The sequence below is a fragment of the Hyaena hyaena genome, unplaced genomic scaffold, assembly GCF_003009895.1.
Source record: "Hyaena hyaena isolate Hyena2069 unplaced genomic scaffold, ASM300989v1 scaffold_100, whole genome shotgun sequence".
Classification (NCBI taxonomy): domain Eukaryota; kingdom Metazoa; phylum Chordata; class Mammalia; order Carnivora; family Hyaenidae; genus Hyaena; species Hyaena hyaena.
The window spans coordinates 1,534,847-1,553,352 of record NW_024080732.1 but is presented as its reverse complement, the minus strand read 5'-3'; the positions used below and the strand labels follow the sequence as shown (position 1 = coordinate 1,553,352).

General features: G+C 49.0%; 1 protein-coding gene across 4 annotated transcripts; it reads right to left on the bottom strand.

The window, feature by feature from the left end:
• Positions 1-159: 159 nt before the first annotated feature.
• POMK (protein O-mannose kinase) lies at positions 160-18,223 on the bottom strand. Of its 4 annotated transcripts, XM_039235647.1 has the most exons (7): positions 18,150-18,205; positions 15,366-15,486; positions 14,332-14,483; positions 11,235-11,396; positions 10,405-10,501; positions 8,721-9,023; positions 160-1,635 (listed from the first exon to the last, which is right to left on the bottom strand). In XM_039235647.1, the coding sequence occupies exons 6-7, from the start codon at positions 9,000-9,002 to the stop codon at positions 865-867; spliced, it is 1,053 nt and encodes a 350-aa protein (XP_039091578.1). In that variant the 5' UTR covers positions 9,003-9,023; positions 10,405-10,501; positions 11,235-11,396; positions 14,332-14,483; positions 15,366-15,486; positions 18,150-18,205; the 3' UTR covers positions 160-864. The 4 variants fall into 4 exon arrangements, with proteins under 4 accessions (XP_039091578.1, XP_039091576.1, XP_039091575.1 ...); XM_039235645.1 differs by lacking the exon at positions 11,235-11,396 and having other exon boundaries at positions 15,366-15,460; positions 18,150-18,223; XM_039235644.1 differs by lacking the exon at positions 11,235-11,396.
• Positions 18,224-18,506: the final 283 nt, after the last annotated feature.

Genomic DNA, 18,506 nt, shown 5'->3' with positions numbered 1-18,506 from the left:
GCTTTAACCACCTTATTAGTGATAATGAATACACACCAAATCCATCATCCTCTGCAAAGGAGGATGATAGTGACCAAAAAAGAACTTTCTAAAGGATTCCATCATGCAGCTCAAGCGGAAGGATTTGACACTTTCCAGTAATGAGTGACACTGTTGATGTAAAGTGTTCATAATAATTTATTTTGGAGACAGAAAACCTAGCTGGAAGGTAAACAAGAATTTCACAAACACTGTCCAAGGCAATGACACAGACATAATTTCCCTCATACTTGCTGTTCTAAATATTCTTTGTCCATTCAAAATTTCAAAGAGCAAGCTATCATGGTTCTCCTTTATATTTTTGGAAAGAGGATGGCACAAGAGCTTCACATTCATTAAAGTAAACATTTAAATAATCATTTAAGACAGTAAAGATGGCCTCATCAATACCATGTGATGTCGACAGGCCACAAATACTCCCATGACCCTGCTAGCGTTGACAACTATCTAAAAAAATGAGGAAAAAAAATTCTTTGGAAAACTACTGTACGTTCCTTTCATATCCTGCCATTTAGGGATCTTTTCTCTGTATGTTTCTTACAAGCTTACAGGTTTGGTAATTAGGGCGGGTAGAACCCCGATGTGGTGACACGTTTGTTACCTCCTTCAGATATGGCTAGATCCGCTGCTCTCATGTTCGGCAGGTGTGATCAGCGGGAGAAGGTGAGGCATCTGACCAGGTCCCCAGGGGATGAGCAGAGCTCACACGTGGTGTGGATGCAGAGGAAGAACCACATGCTGAACAGCAAAAAACTCACCATTAGTGCAAAAATTGCTGCAATGATTCCATTTGTTCCTGAAAACCCATTCTTCACTGACTGGTTTTTACAGCATTTCTCTTGTCTGGGACATCACAGTCTCTCTGAGCAGATTCAAAACCTTCTCATAAGTGTCTAGAATTTCCCGAGCAGTGGGTCTTTCTGCAGGGGTCTGGCTCTTACATGCCTTATGAATATCAAACAAGTGAAACCGGACCATATCACTCCCTTCAACGTGCCCCAAAAGGAAACTAGAGACATCTGGAATCTTCCAGATGTCGATCTTCTCGTCATATGAGGGCATGAGGTCGTCGTCAAAAGGTGTGTCTTCTCCATAGGGCCACAGCTGCTCTGGGGCCACAAAGTCCCCGTGGAGCTCCCTGTGGCCGCACTTCACAAATGTCCTTGAGCTGTGGTTCACCAGGGGCAAGGCGTCCAGGTCGTTGACCACAATGCTGAAGTTGCTCGTCAGCAGATACTGGGACAGGGTCTTGGCCAGGTCACTGGAGTCGCACATGACCAGGGTGCCCAGGGGGCTGTGGTGCAGGTAGTGGATAATGGCCACGTAGTCCATGGCCAGCTGCAGCCGGTGCTGCCACGTGTTCACGCTGTGGTACTTGGAAAGGTTGAGCGTTTCTTCCAGATTGCTCAAGGAACCTAAGGGGTGATACTCGGTAAGAATAGTGTTGTCCTCCTCACAGTAGCCAAGCAGGGTGACAACATGTTTACTCTGCAGGGTTTTCAGCATCTGCAGCCCATGCAGGAAATCATCTCTCATCTCCAGACGGGTGAGTCGCGAGAGTGCGACTTTGCGTTCCTTCCACTCAGACAGAAAGACCTGAAACCAAGTCATGGAGAGCATCAAACCTGAAGCCGGCACCTGTGTTAGTGAGCAGGCAAACGCCACCGCCGCTGCAGAGGAGGCAGAGCTAGCCTGACAAACCCAGTCCCGGAGTGGCTCTCAGTCTGGTTACAAAGACTCACTGATGAGCAAACACAGGCACCCAGTGCAGGAGGCCCAGGGCTGGCCCGGGAGGGACACCGCATAGGGTGCTGAGAGCCCTCTGGAGAGGCCAGCCCATAACGCACCACAATAGTACCTGTTCATCTTTCAAGGTAGCCCAGCAAACCGCGGATAGAAACGGTTTTAGGTAAGGAGAACAATTTTACACGGGGTGTGGTTTTGTGTTACTTCAGCTGTAACAGCAGAAGCTGAAATGCCCGCAGACACTCGAGCTGCCCCTCCTGGTAGGCCAACACGGAGCAAGTGCACAGGCCACCTCGGCTCTTACAGTCATTAAGCGCCTCTGATCTGCTTAAATCCCCAAAAGGAAGGCAGGAGCCTGCACCAGAGGAAACAGGCTCAGCAGTGGGGAGGCGGCTGTCCCGGGCTGCTTCTGCTGCCTGTGGGCTGTTTCTCTGCTTCTACTTACTCCCTAAAACAAAGGTTATGGTTTTAGAAACCAATCTGGAGCATAATTTATCAAATGCCTTTAACATTAAATCTATAATCTATCTAAGGCAGTAATCTAAAATAGAAAAAAGCTCTAGGAATAAAAATCTAGAACTATTAATAAAAGCATAAACTGGAACTTATCTGTCCATCAAAAAAAGGCACCGCAGAGGCCCTAAGGGGAGAAAGGCCATGTTCTATCAAGATACCAGAGAAAGGGCAAGGTGACTGCAAGGCAAGGTGAGGGACCCATCTGGAATGAGTTAGGAGGTGAGCTAGGTCCAGATGAGGAAAAAGATGGCAGATTGTGGTAAGAGGTGTGGCTTTTCCCCTAAGGGTAGTGGGAAGCCATGCAAGAGTGGCATGATCTGAGCTGTGTTTAGAAGACAACAAGCCTGCCACCTGGGTGGTTCAGTCATTAGGCATCTGATTTCAGCTGAGGCCATGTTCTCACAGTTCAGGAGTTCGAGTCCCACATCACCTGAGCTCGAGCCCCACTCTCGGTAAGCCTGAGCCCCACTTTGGGTGAACAACAGCCCCGCTTCAGGTAAAACACAAGCCCCACTTTGGGTGAGCCCTGCTTTTCTCTTTTTATCTCTGCCCCTGGCTCAGTTGCATTATTCTCTCTCTCTCTCTCAAAAAAAGGAAGACAAGGATGCATGGTGCATCATGACAGGCAAAAGCAGGCCAGGCCAAGGCAACAACTAATGGTGACAGCTAGAATGGGTCAGGGGCCAGGGAGATCATCAAACAAGGTTGGGGCCTGTTTTGAAAAGAAAATCTACCTGATGGAACTTGCTCTTGGCTTAGTCGAGGGGGGAGGGGTGGAGAGGATCCAAGAAGTCACCTTGGTCTGGGCTCCAGCAAGGAGGTGGGAAGGAAGTGGTAATGGTGACTGAGATAGGGGAGGCTCGGAGAGCAGGTCTCCGAGGGAAACTATCAAGAGTTCCATCCTCAGGACACTGAGATGGTCAAGAGACCTCCAAGCATAGATGTCAAATAAGTAAGTAGTTGCATATACAAATGTGGCTCAGGGAGAGCTACAGGCTGGATATAAACTGGGGATCGTGAGCATGCACGTGTCTTTAAAGCAATGGCACTAGATTCGATCACTTGAGAGTTCATCTACAGAAGACGAAAGAGGATCCAGGAAGGAACTAAGAGGAATAATGTTTGTTAACCTCAGTGCTACTGACATTTGGGCCAGGTAAATATTTGTTAGGGTGAGGCTGTCCCGTGTGTTGTAGGAAGGTGAGTGGTATCCCTGGCCTCTACCCACTGGCTGCCAGGAGCACCATTCCCCCCACCCCCCCACCCCCCAAGGATGTGACAAACGCAAACCTGTCTCTGCCCATTACCTAATGACCCCCTGAGGAACAAAATCGCTTCTGGTTGAAAACCGGGGGCAAGAGAGGGAAGAGAAGCCAGCAAAGGGGAGTCATTAGGAATGGCCAGTGAGAGAGCAGGAGAGCCATGACGAGGGGTAGCATGGAGAGCCAGGGTTGCAAGGACAGACGAGGAGTCAACTGGATCAAAGGCTGCAGAAAAAGTAAAGCGAGAGGAAGACCGAGAAATGTCCAACGTGGGGTTTTCAGGTGTCGGGATGAGGGCAGTTCCTCTGGAGAGGGGGTGTTTGGAAGCCATCCCGGCAGAGCACAAGAGAAGTGGGGCCAGGGCTCTGGCACTTTCACTATAGAGGAAGCAGGGCATGCATGGCACTTCCGAGGAACAGGGATGCTGGGAAAGGGATTTCCCCGTGAAAGCATGCGTGTGTGTCTGCGGGCCAGCCAGGACCCTCAGCGTGGGGAGGGCTGAGGGAGCAGGAGACAGCGGAGGCCTCCAGGGAGGGCGCTGTGAGGAGTCACAAGTCACAACACCTGAGCCGGAGGGCTTACAGGTCTGGCGGCTGGAGGATGGATAAACTCCCTTTGGGAGGGTTCTGTTTACATAACAACTTATGCAACCCGAGACCGTCAGCTGAGGCAGGGGAAGGAAAAGTTGCCCAGGGAACAGGGTAGGGCTGCTGGGCTGTGCTGAGTGCACGGCGGAGGTCTGTGGTCAGGCCTTAAACCTCAGAGCTGTGCAACTTTGTCCCGGGCAACTGCTCAGACGCAGGTGGCACAGCTGGGGTCACTGGGTTTGGGGCTCTCCCTCCAGGCAAGATGGGAAGAGAGGTGGAGGAGCGAACAGTGTGTGAGTCTGCACAAGATTGACACTTAGGGGAACAATCACAGAGGCTCTGCTGCTGGGTGAAATGGGGGAGTGAAGACAGAAAGTGAAACCGTCCCAGCATCAACACCTTGGAGGTCCCAATGAGACTGAAGAGTTACTGAAGCAAGGGTGCCAGGGGGCGGGGGGTAGGGGGTGGGGGTGGTTGGCGAGAGGGATGCAAGAACTCTGGATATGGACATTCCTATTGAGAAGCTTATGCCTCCCTCGGCGTTAGTGAGGAGCAGTGCCCATGCTGGTACCAGCGATGGGACACACATTCTGGGCAGGGGGTCATTCAAATAAGTGCCCCTGTCATGTACCCCAGTGTTCATAGCAGCACTCTCAACAATAGCCAAATCATGGAAAGAGCCTAAGTGTCCATCAACGGACGAATGGATCAAGAAGATATGGTTTATCTATACCATGGAATACTACATGGCAATGAGAAAGAATGCAATCTGGCCACATGTAGCAACATGGATGGAACTCGAGGGTGTTATGCTGAGCGAAATAAGTCAGGCAGAGAAGGACAAATATCATATGTTTTCACTCATATGTGGAACAGGAGAAACTTAACAGGACCATGGGGGAGGGGGAGGGGAAAAATAGTTAAGAGGGAGAGAGGCAAACCATGACAGACTCTTAAATACTGAGAACAAACTGAGGACTGATGGGGGTGGGGGAGAGGGGAAAGTGGGTGATGGGCCTGGGGGAGGGCACTTGTGATGAGCACTGGGTGTTATATGGAAATCAACTTGACAATAAACTGTAATTTAAAAAATTAAAATTAAAAACAAACAAACAAGTGCCACTGTGGTAGAAGTGAGAGGCTGCCCTGTGCCAAGACTCACAAAGGCCCCGGTGTTCGAGGGCACAAGACAGACAAACAAGATTCCTCACTGATGGAGCTAATAACCAGCACACAAATACTTTTGCCTTTAAGGCAAATTTCAGCCAAAGACACAAAAAACAATGTAACTGCCTTTCAGCCATACTTCATTATTTAATTTAATTTAATTAATTTATTTCTTTATCTGAGATCGAGGTTTCTTTTTAAATGTTTTTTAATGTTTCATTTATTTTTGAGAGATAGAGACAGCGTGAGCAGGGGCGGGTCAGAGAGAGAGGGAGATACAGAATCTGAAGCAGGCTCCAGGCTCTGAGCTAGCTGTCAGCACAGAACCCGACGCGGGGCTTGAACCCACGAACCGTGAGATCATGACCTGAGTGCCAAAGTCGGAGGTTCAACCAACTGAGCCACCCAGGCACCTCCATACTTCATTTTTTTAAATGTTTACTTATTGTGAGAGAGAGAGAGAGAGAGAGAGAGAGAGAGAGAGAGAGAGAGAGAACACAAGCGGGGGGGGGGGGGGGCAGAGATAAAGGGAGAGAGAGAATCCCAAGCAGGCTCTGTGCTCTCAGCATAGAGCCCTACACGAGGCTCAAACTAAGATCATGACCTGAGTGGGAATCAAGAGTCAGACACTTAACCAACTGAACCACCCCAGGTGCCCCAGTCATACTTCCCTTTAATAAACAAAACTGCATTACTCAGTTATTGGCCTTATTATTAAACCCATACTTGGATAGGCATGATTTGTAGAGGTGCCCTGAACTCCAATCTGTCCTCAAACAGTGATTTGCCACCATCAAAGCTACCTACCCAGAAATATATCCTTCAAGGCAAAGAGCAATTCTGGAAAAGAAATAAAAAATGGGTCTGAGCAGAACACGGAAACAAGCGGGCAGCCAGCCCCCTCAAGGTCACCTCTTTGAAGGAGACAGAAATCAACTGGCTGTAAGTCCTCTTCTCTACACACATCCTTCCCTGGTGGTTTCTCCACATCCTAATGCTTTCAGCACTGTCCCAATTTATAACCCCACCCCCTGCCCCCGACCCAAATGCTAGACCACTTCATCCAGCTGTCTGGGTCTCCATGTGGGCACCGAGAGGGCCTTAGCGTGTTCACCTCATGCACCAGAAACTGTTCTTCCTGTCCTCCCCGCGCAGGGAATGGGAACCCTATTCTTCCCGCTGCCTGGGCTAAGATCCTTGAGACATGTGCTATGAAGGCAGAGCGGGGCAAGGGAAGAGGGCCACGCGCTCGTTACTCTGGGTGTTCAGAAGGATCTGAGCGTGAGCCATACGGATATTTGGAGAAAACATGTCCCAGTAAGAAAGGTGGGTACCAGCAGAGGCCCCAAGATGGAGCATGCCTGGTTGTTTGGAGGCCAGGAATGAGCCAGGGTGAGCAGGGCGCAGGACGAGAAGGGAGAGAGCACACAAGGTCTCCCTCTCTTCCACTCCACAACTGATCCACTGGGAAACCCCACCGGCTCTACCTTTCCACGTGACCAGAATCCACGGACTTCTCACTGCGTTCCCTGCTAACACCCCTGTCAAGCAGTGACATCTCTCCCCTGCAAGGCCTAGCCAATCTTCCACCCTCATCCACACCTTCGGGTCCTCTGCACTTGCATGCACACACGCGAGCACACACACACACCACCTTGTCCCTCTATTCTAACTACTCCGATAGTCCTCCTAGTCCCACGAAGCCCCGCATGCCCCAGATACCGGCTGGCCCTTCTCCCACCTCGTGTGCCGTCTCCCGTCCCGTCCTGCACTCTGCTCACACTGGCTCATTCCTGGTTCCCAAACAACCAGGCATGTTCCATGCTGAGGCCTCTGCTGGTCCCCATCTTTCTTACTGGGACGTGTTTCCCCCAAATATCCATACCACTCACTCTCAGATAATTCCTGAAAACCTACAGCAACGAGCCCATGGCCCTCTTTCTTCCCTTGCCCTGTTCTGTCTTCATAGCACAATGTCACTAATACATTTTATTACACCTGTTTCTTATTCATCGCCTGAACCGCCAACTAGAAACAAGCTTCAAGAGTCTTTAAAAAAAAAAAAGAGTCTTTAATTCATTGCGATACCTCTAGTATCTTCAATGAATGAATAAATCTGAATCAGTTACTTTGTTTATGGTTTTACTTTACATAAATTCCTTTCCCTTCTCCCTGACTTCTTCCTTCAGAACGTCTCCTTTCCACATTCATGGTGCCCTTGTTTCCCCAAACAAAGCCTGGGTGGCTCAGTTGGTTGTGTCCAATTTCAGCTCACGTCATGATCTCGTCGTTTGTGGGTTTGGGCCCCGCATTAGGCTCGGTGCTGACAGCTCAGAGCCTGGAGCCTACTTCAGATTCTGCATTTCACTCTCTCTCGGTCCCTCCCCTGCTTACACTCAGTCTCTCTCTCCCAAAAATAAATAAACATTAAAGAAAAAAAAAAAGAAATTTGTTTTTAATAAAAAAACTTGAGGGGCACCTTCGTAGCTCAGTTGGTTAAATGTTCAACGCTTGATTTCAGCTCAGGTCATAATCTCATGGTTCTTGAGTTCAAGCCCTGTGTGGGGCTCCATTCTGACAGCACTGAGCCTACTTGGGAATCTTTCTCTCCCTCTCTCTCTGCCCCTGCCCTGCTCTCTTGATCTCTCTCAAAATAAATAAATACACTTAAAAACTGATAAAATGAAAAAACTTTTAAAAAGTCAATATGCTAGAGTTTGAAAAGAATGAAAAAAATTGCCTATAATCCTTCACCATAGCACAATTTCTATCATTTCTATATTTTCTACATAAATACATTAATTTTGCAGTTGAAAATCATGTATTGTGCAATTCTGCATGTTGCGTTTTTTTAACGTATTATCATATTTTTTTTCACCCAGGATTCCTAACTACACTTCATGGCTGCAAAACATTCTATTAAATGGCTGGGCCATAATTAACTATTCCCTTACAGTTATTATTTCTGGTTTTCTGTTACTATAAATAACAAAGTATTCCTTTATGCATTTAGCTTTTTTGCTTTCATTGGATTATTCGGATAAAGTCCCAGATGTGACATCACTGGGCCAAGGGTTTTTTTTTTTTTTTTTTAATTTTTTTTAAGGTTTTTTTTATTTATTTCTAGAGAGAGAGAGAGAGCGTGAGCAGGGGAGGGTCAGAGAGAGAGGGAGTCACAGACTGAAACAGGCTCCAGGCTCTGAGCTGGCAGTCAGCCAGAGCCCGACGCGGGGCTCGAACCCACGAACCGCGAGATCATGACCTAAGCGAAAGTCGGACGCTTAACCGACTAAGCCACCCAGGCGCCCCGGCCAAGGGTATTTTGATGGCTCTTAACACATAGTGCCAAGCTGCTGTCCTGAAAGGCCACCCCAATAACACACAGGTATAACCCAGAACTCACTCTCTTCACAGCTCCTTCCCCAACACGCTTCAGCTGCCTCACTTCGGTCCTCAGCTCCTCGCAGGACAGCCACGGTGAGCAGTTTTTCATCTGTCCCATTCTGAAGTGTCCCTGGGGACAGTGGGCAGAGTCCAGAGCAGGGCGTGTACGAGAGATGAAAAACCAGTCAAGGCAGAAGTAGAGGAGCGCATTCATGAGCGCCATGGAGAGCAGCAGCCCCACAGCCGGGGGCACTGCTCTATGGGGGGCACCTTTTCTGCTGTCCTGGGCTTTCTTTTCCATGCTGCTATCCCCTGCAACTTCCTGAAACAGAATATGAAACAGGAAATAATAAGTCAGTTTTTACGTCTATCAAGGCGTTTGGGCAACAAGGGGTTAAGGACCACACAGCCCCTCGGGCCTCTTATGCCCAAGGATCCTGCATGCTGTACTGTCCTCGTGAGGATTAAAGAAGGGACAGAATGCTCAAAGGCAGCTATTTCCATAATCATTGCCTTCTTATTACATACTATTGTCTGGGTTCATCCACTCTAGATTCAACTAAAAGGAAGGTGCCTGTGTCTTTTTCTCTCCCATAGCAGTTTGCACTAAATAGATATTCAATGAATAATTAGTAAAATGAAAGAAAACCGCATTTGTTAGTCTAGTGGGGCCATGGACAAAGGAGAGGAGCCAGATATGAGATGGGGTAGGGGGTGGGGGCTAGATGCTGAGGGTCTCCAGAACCCAGCTAAGGAGCTGGGATATTCCCTAGAAGGTGCTAGAAAGCTCCTTTACCTTTTTTTTTTTTTTTTAAGGATTTTTTTTTTATATTAAGGTTTATTTATTTATTTTTGAGAGAAAGTGAAGAGACAGAGTGAGGGAGGGACAGAGAGAGAATCCCAAGCAGGCTCCAGGCTGTCAGTGCAGAGCCAGACGCGGGGCTCAAACTCAAACTGTGAGATCATGACCTGAGCAGAAACCAAGAGTCAGATGCTTATATGAGTGAGCCACCCAGGCCCCGTTCCCTAGAAACTTTAAGCAGCAGGGCTACTCTTGAGCAGGTGTGAAAGATGTGGTTGGCGTGGAAGAAGCAGAGTCTGGGAGTCCAGGTAAAAGGCCGTGGCAGTGCTGTGGGGTAAGAGCTGATAAGCGCACAAGCTGGAATAACGGTGGCGATCCTCGTACCGGGAGCCACCAGGGAGGCGCGACCCTCACCCAGCCAGCTCTAGCACCAGCGGCGGTGGGAGGCCCGCAGTGGAGCATTACTGCCTGGCTGCTGCATGGCAGAGGGGTTGGGAGGCGAGAGGGATGGGAGGACCCTGGACGTCGGGTGCTTGACACTCAGAATGCTTGAGGCCGAAGCTATTTAAGAACCAGAGTGAAAGCACTGACATAGCAGATGGCTTAATGTCAGTGCTGGGAAAGGGCTCAGTGGCTCAGTCAGTTGAGCAACCAACTTCAGCTCAGGTCATGATCTCAGAGTTTGTGAGTTCGGGCCCCATACCGGGCTTCAGAGCCTGAAGCCTGCTTCGGATTCTGTGTCTTCCTCCCTCTCTGCTCCTCCCCTGCTCACGTTCTGCCTCTCTCTCTCTCAAAAATAAATAAGCTTAAAAAAATCAGTACTGGGATGCATGGGGGACGCTAGTGACAGATCTGACCCTGGGCTTCCTGTGTCTGAAATGACTGTGACATGAAGAGTTACCTTCCACGAGCGTCTTCCTTCTCCCAGCTCAGGCCACCACCCAGACTCCTGGTCACTCAGTGTTCCCCTTGGCGCCAGACACTGGTTTGACAATACTCTGTCACAAAGTACCAAAAAGGAGGTTTGCTGAATAAAACTGCAACTCTGCACATAGGCAAATGGCAATAGTTCAAATCGCCCACCTTCTCCAGGGGCCCTCCCAGGGTCCGGGTGTCCCTCAGGCCCCCGAATGGAGTGGCAGCTGCAGGAAGTCCTCCGACAGCCCGGCTGCCATCATGCAGCCGTGCCAGCTGCCGAGAGCTCAGAGCCCTGCATGTGCCCGGCCTCTCTGGTGCCAATCCGCTCCTTCCATCTCCATCACTAAGCTCCCGCCCTCTCATTCACTCGACACGCAGTAAGCCGTTTCCTAAGCTCAACTCTAGGCACTGGGAATCTGGGAGTAAATAAAACAGATGTGGTTCTTCTCCTCTTGGACCTTAGGCGGAAACCAGCGGAGAAGACAGATAATAAACAAGTAAATGAAAAAGCTTCTCATATATTGTGATAAGCTTTCAAGGACAGAGGATAACCAAGGAAATTCCCCGGATGAAGCCAGCCCAGAAGCCCTCTCTGGAGATTCGCCCTGAGACCAGAAGCCTGAGAGGGGACAGCGCTTTTGCACCTTCTCCTAGAGAAAGTAAAACCCGCCTGCCACTCATGGTGCGGGGACAGCAGACGGGGATGGAGCCAGGTGCAAAATGCACAGAGAGAAGCACCTGTCCTAAGGACACACCACTGTTAAGAAGTATCAACAACCCCTTTCTTGGAATGAGGGCTGCTTTCTTACTCACGGAGAAACTGCTCTCCGGAGTCACACGCCATCAAACATTTTGCCACTCGAAGTCCTACCAGAACAGGGGAGCATCCCGCTCTTGCCGGGAGGAGCTAAGTGTCCTTGACACAGAGAAGCCGCCTCTGCTTCAACGGGGCGCAGCACTGCACGTGAGCCGTCTCTGGAGAAGGCATTGGACATCTATGTGAATCTTGTGGTCTCCCAGGAACCAGGCCCCGGGGTCCACTTTGCAGTCCAGATCAGATCTGACATCTTTTTTTTTTCTTTAATGTTTTTTATTTATTTCCGAGAGAGAGACAGAGAGAGCGTGAGCAGGGGAGGGTCAGAGAGAGAGGGAGACACAGACTCTGAAACAGGCTCCAGGCTCTGAGCTGGCAGTCAGCACAGAGCCCGACGCGGGGCTCGAACCCATGAACCGTGAGATCATGACCTGAGTTGAAGTAGGACGCTTAACCGACTGAGCCACCCAGGTGCCCCAGATCTTGACATCTTTACAGGTAGCCCAGCTTAACTTTGAGCCCATCAGAACATCACTTCCTTTGAATTCTGCCTAAACTCCACTCACTCCGAAATTCTGTAAAAACAACTTTCTTTTCCTGTGCTTGAGACGCCATGTTCCACGGCTCCGCAGTCTCACCCACTGCAATGGGTCAATACACCTGACAGGTTCGTTCCATGGCCTAGGGCCCCTTCTCTTCAAACCTGCATCACCTCCTCCCCAACTCACTCTCAGCTGATCACCTTGTTCCCTATTTTCCTGAAAAAAAAAAAAAAAACAGAAGCAATCAGGGAGCCACAAGCCCCCAACCTCACTGCAGGCTCCTGCCCCCTCCCCCGCTGCCTTCTCTGCTGCAAAACGAGACAACAAACTGACCCTGTGCCTGCCCGAACATCGATCCCTCCCTCCCCGTCTGCTTGGGACGCTGCCTCTGTTCTGCTCCCAAAGCACTACCAGTGCACCTACCTCCTCCCCTTAGGTTACTGCCCTGTTTCTCGTCCCTTTTTGGCCAACTCCTTGAAAAACTATCTATGCTTACTATCCCCATTGCTTTTCTCTGTCCCCCCGCCCCCCAGCACTCCACCCACACTGCCTGAATCTCTGTGAGCTGCATATCGCTGAACATATCGCTGAACACAGCAGTCAGTTCAGTCCCGGGCTTGACGGTCCAGTGGCATGGGGCCTGGCTGATCACTCCCTCCTCCTTGAAATGCCTTCATTATTTGGTTCCCAGGGAGGCTCCTCTTGCCTGACTCTAAACTGCTGCTCTCACGCAAGCTCTGTGACTTCATCCAGACTCCGGCTCTCTGTCCCCACCTGCTGACAGTTCCCAGTTGTAAAGCCCCAGTCCTAGCCTCCTCAGAACGCCACCCTTGGCTCCTTGACATCTCTACTTAGACGTAGACAGACAATTCAAAAACAATATTTCTTCACAACAATAAAAAGATAAATGACTCAATTTATAAATGGGCAAATGACTTCAGCAGACATTTATCCAAAGGAGATATCAGATGGCCAATAGGCTCATGAAAGGATGCTGAACCGTATTAGTCCTCAGGAAAATGCAAGTCAAAACCACAGCAAGACCCCAGCTCATACCCACTAGGATGGCTGTCATCAAAGAGTCAGACAAGAGCGAGTGCAGAGGAGGACGTGGGAAAACAGGAGCCCTGATGCAGTGTGGGGGCAATACAAAATGATGCAGCCACCGCGGAAGATAGTCTGAAAGTTCCTCGCAAGGTTAAACATAGAGTTCCCTGTGCAAATCCACCACCCAGGAGAACTGAAAACACACGATCATACCAACACTTGTATATGAATGTTCACAGCAGCATTATTCATAATAGCCAAACAGCAGAAATAACCCAAAGTCCCTCAGCTGATAAATGGACAAATAAAATCTGATATATCCAAACATGGGATAGGATTCACCCACAAAAATAAATCAAGCTCTAATACACACTACAACATGGATAACACCGGAAAACTTTATCCTAAAGGAAATATGCAGACACAAAACGTCACAGATCATAGGATTCTATTTATATGAAACGTCGTCTAGAATAGGCACATCCAAAGAGACAGAAAGTGGATTAGTGACTCGAGGGGCTGAGTGAAAGGGGAAGGGGAATGGCTGCTAACAGGTGCCAGATTACTTTTGTGGATTAAAGTGTTGTGGAATTAGTGGTGATGGTTACACAACCTTGTGAATGTACTAAAAATCACTGAACTGTACACTAAAAAAGCAAACTTTAGGGGCGCCTGGGTGGCTCAGTTGAGTGAGTGAGTGTTGGACTTCACTCAGGTCATGATCTCACAGTCCACAGAACAGAGCCCTGCATCAGGCTCTGTGCTGATGGCTCAGAGCCTGGAGCCTGCTTCAGATTCTGTGTCTCCCTCTCTCTATGCCCCTCCCCCACTCACACTCTATCTCTCTTTCAAAAATATTTTAAAATAAAGTAAATAATAAAAACTTTACGGTATATAAATTACATCTCAACTTAAAAAGATAACAAAAACGGGGTGCCTGGGAGGCTCAGTCAGGTAAGCGTCCGACTGCAGCTCAGGTCATCTCATGGTTCATGATATTGAGCCCCACATCAGCTTCAGATCCTTTGTCTCCCTTTCTCTATGCCCCTCCCCTGCATGCACTCTCTCTCTCAAAAAAAAAACAAACATTAAAAAAAAAAAGAATTTATTAAAAAAAAAAAAGGATAACAAAAATACTTCCCAAACTCAACATCTGCTCTTTCCCCACAAATCTATTTCCGGTGGTCAGAATCTCAGGAAATGACAACTCCATTCTTCCAGTGACCCAGCCCATTGAGACTGCATGTCAAGGGTCAACACAGCAACACTGCTTCCTCTAAGCAAGAAAGTTTAGAAGTAATGGACTCTTCTACCACGCAGTGTAGTTCTTTCTAACTAATCATAATTTTTAAAAATGCTGCTCTGCATGTCCCTGCTGTCACTGAGAGGTGTCCAGTCAACCCCTATTTTTGACTCTACTGAATTGCTCCAGCCTCACTCAAATCTGCTCAGCCTGCCCTCGGTCTTTCCAGCTACTGATGGGATCAGTGTTCTGATGCTCGCTCACCTTTCTCATAAAGACTCCAGGCCTGCATCATTCTGTCTGGCCCATTCCTTCATGTCTTCATGGATTCTGACTGGAACAATGATGACTTTGACCATGCAGGCCTCACGGTCTCTTGAGCTTCTTCTGCCGGTACCTAATTCTTAGAAGATGCTCTTAAAGAAATGGATAAAACAGCTGCCGTCTCTCTTTTACAACATTCAAAATGACCAAGTATGTTTCAACTTAGACCTTAGGCCGAGAACCAGCACTTTTTTCTGTAAAAGCCACACAGTAAATATTTAGGTTTAGTGGCCAAAGGTTGAAATCTAGTAACAACGGCATCACATGACTTGTTACCCACCAGGCAGCAGTGTAAAGTGATGAGAGGCCACAGGCTCTCTGTCACTGTCATTCACCTCTGTGGCCAGGATGTGAAAGCAGCCCCCAACATTACATAAAAAACTGAGTGTAGCTGTGTTTGAATAAAACTTCATTTACGGACACTGAAGTTTGAATTTCATACAGTTTTCATATAGTTGTGTCACAAAAGATTATTCCTCTTTTAACCTTTCCCCCAACACTTTAAAAGGTAAAAAGCATTCTCAGCTCGCAGGTCATACAAATACAAGGGGCAAGCAGAAGCTGGCTGGGCCCTGCCCTAGGTGACGCTATCCCCCTGGGTCTGTCGCATCTTTCCATCTTACGCATTCCCTCCACTTAATCTCATTCACAGACGTGGCGGTGGCTTTGGTTGCCAAGTCTCCACTGTGGCCCAGATCTTTCTCCTACACGTCACTCAGCTGGCTCCTCGAGGCCAGGATGTCCATTACTGAGCTGTCTCTTTCTGGTCACCAGCATACTCCTCCTCCAGGGTTCCCTCATGGTGGCAGGCACATAATCCACCACTTGCTCCAGTCACAAAGCAGGTGACTTGATCCCCCCTGTCCCCGACCTCTAAACCAACCACTCCCCATGTACTCACTTCTATCACGCAAACCTCTCTGAAATCCCTTCTTGCTACGGCCACCCTGGTTGAAGCCTCTAGTATCTCTTACCTGGGCTTCTGCCAACAGTTTCCTGCATGGGCTCCCACTTCTTTCTCTTTTCCAGTCCATTTTCCACACAGCAAACAGGATCTTTGTGTTCTTTCCTAAAATGTTTCAAGCAACTAAAAAACTAAAACATAAGATCATGAACACCTATCCAGCTCTGTCAAGTAACAGAGCACCATATATTTTTTTCTTTGAAGAGCTTTTTAACAGAAACACACTTGAGGTCCCTTTGGACCCCTTCCCAGTCCTTCCCAAGAAGCAATCACCATCCATGAGTTCTCAAATTGTGGTCCCAGGACCTGCGGCAGCATCACCTAGAAATGTGAGTCTTCACTCCAGACCGACTGCATCAGAAACCCTGAAGCCCAGAAATCTGTGTCTTAACAAGTCTTCCAGGTGATTTAGATGCATGCTTGAGTCCAAGAACCACTGACGTATATAATTCCCACCCATGCTTTTTTTTTCACTACCAGTGTGCCTATAAATAACATAATATATGGATGTTTACAAGCTTTATACAAGTAGAACTGTACTGTATATATCCTCTGCAACTTGCTTTTTTAAGAGCTCATTAGTAAGTTTATGAGGTTTATCCACACAGACACACGAAGCTTGAGTTTGCCGTATTCAACTCTTTGGCTGTACCACAACTAGCAAAGTGAGTTTTGAACACGCTCCGGCACGTGTGCGAGTTTCTCGCTGGTATACACAGGGTGAGCTTTGCAAAGCACAAATCCGATCACCCCTTGCTTAAAACCATCTAACAGTCCTCCTCTGTCCTCATGATCAAGTCCAAACTCCTATAAGGTCCCCTGAGATCCAGCCTCTCTGCCTTTCCAGACGCCTCCTTGCACCCCACATTCAGACCCTGAGCTTCCCTCCATCCTTGAAGGCACCCCTCTGAGATGCCCAGGCTCCAGCACATGTGTCCCTTCTCCCTCAACTGTGAGTTCCCGGGAGGGCCGTCTGCCTGCTTTGCACACCCTGCATCCTCAGTAGCTGGCAAACAGCCAAGAGCTCGGTAAAAACGCACTACCTGATCACTCAGGATTCCTCCTCTTCACACCCTCACACACTGCCTCCTCTCTGTTTCTCAGTCCCGTCTGCTCTTCATTTCTTCATGTGCCTGCCCTCTGACGCTCTCATCCAGACCAACTCCAATCTGAGTTCGCCATCTTGTTAATTTGCAAACCCCCTTGCCCATAACCTTACACTCATCGATCCTACCTCGCCACTGCAGTAGAATCAGCTGTATAGGGCCTGAAGCTTATACAATATTTTTTTCCTTTGGAGGAATACCACTTTCTTCATTTCCACGCAAAGGCTGCCAACATCAGGTACAAATTCTGTAGAAATTCATACTTTCTAATCTACCTTCGTCATCATTACCCAGTTACCCATTTAATGCATTTCTTATGGACCCTGCAGTTCTATGCCTCAACAGTCTTTCAATTATCCCTAAGTTCTCACATCCACTTCTGAATCCTCGAAAAAACACTCCTCCAAAAACTCAACTGACTTTTACACAACGTCAACCTCACACCAATTCCGTGCAGCATGGATAATTGTTACTAGTCCCATTTAACAGATAAGAGAACTGAGTCAGAGGTGAAGTGACTTAGCCAAGGTCACTAAACTGTACTTGGAGGAGCCAAGTTTTCCAGCCTCAAACACACACCCTTCCTCTAAATCCTGCAACCTTCAGGTGCTGGAAGGAATTGAACACAGCATGGTCACTGTCTATCTCTCTCTCCTTTTTTTTTTTTTTTTTTTTTTACTATTCTAGCATTTTTTTTTACTTTTTTTTTTTCCCCCCTTCGGAGAGAGAGAGACAGGAAGGAGCAGGGGAGAGAGGGAGACTGAGAATCTTAAGCAGGCTCCTGGCAGCGCAGAGTCCTATGCGGAGCTCAAGCGCACAAACTGAGACCATGACCTCAGCCAAAATCAAGAGACTGACTTAACAAACTGAGTCACCCAGGCACCCAAAGACTGCCCGTTTCTTAAAGAAAGCTTTAGCCCACCCGAACACCTGATGGGCCTGTTTTCTTGGAAAGGAGTATTTCTGGAGTAGGCTGTGGATAGGCTGTAAGGCTGAAAGAACTTTGTTGTCCAGAAATAAGCAAAACGACTATTAAAGTTGCTGCTGGTTTTGCAAGTTAAGGAATAAAGATTGTGGGGCCGGTTGGGCAAGAGAAATTCGGGCACTGTTTAGGCACAAAGGATTCCTGACATCTAGGGAAAAGTTGGTGACAAAAAACCGGAAACACTGCTCTACCCTCACGGTTTATTTAAAAGAAGGCAACGCAACAAAATTGGCTTTTCCCAATTTACAGAATACTGAATTCAACCAAGGAGAAAGGAACTGGCGTCACCCCAAAAATTTCAGAACGGAGTCTCATTTTGCCGGTAGAACACGAGGCACATTAAAATCATTCTTTTAAATGTCCCGGATGGTTCTTAGCCAAGGTGAAGGATGGAGAAGACAAGACTAACAACAGGGCTGAGCCGGCCTTTAAAACCCGAGCGGCACGGGCTACCCTTACCCCGGGGCCCCGCGCCCAGGGAGTGCACGGACCCCGGGCAGCACAGGCGCGGGCGGACGGGAGCCCAAGCCCGGCCCGGGCGCTGTCGTCCGTCACGGGAGGGGGCAGCGTCGGCCGCCGGCCAAGGGCAAGCCCCGCAGGAAGCCCTCCCGCCCTCCGCGCCGGCCCGCCCCGCGGCGCCTTGTCTCTCTTGGGTCCGAGCGGGACACCGCGCCCGTACCCGTCGGCTCCCCGCGCCCCCCACCTCGCACTGCTCCGCAGCTCCGGCTCGCCGCGCCTGCCTGCGGCCCCCACTCCGGCACGCGGCGTCCTGCGCCGGCGCGGCCGGAAACCAGCCGGGGCAGGGCGAGCGCGAGGCTGCCCCCTGGCGTCCGCCTCCCGCCGCGCATCTGCGGGCCCGCGCATGCGGGATTCCAGCCCCGGCGCGCCCACGGGTTCGCTATCCTTGGGCTTCTCTTTGAGCCCTTGAGGACAATGATTATATTGACCTATTATTGTTTTAGTCCAGACGCCCAGATTGGAGCTGCGTACGGTGCGGTGGAGCTATAGGATCTAGATCCTCCAAAACGCTCCCGATCGGGGCGCCTGGGTGGCTCAGTTG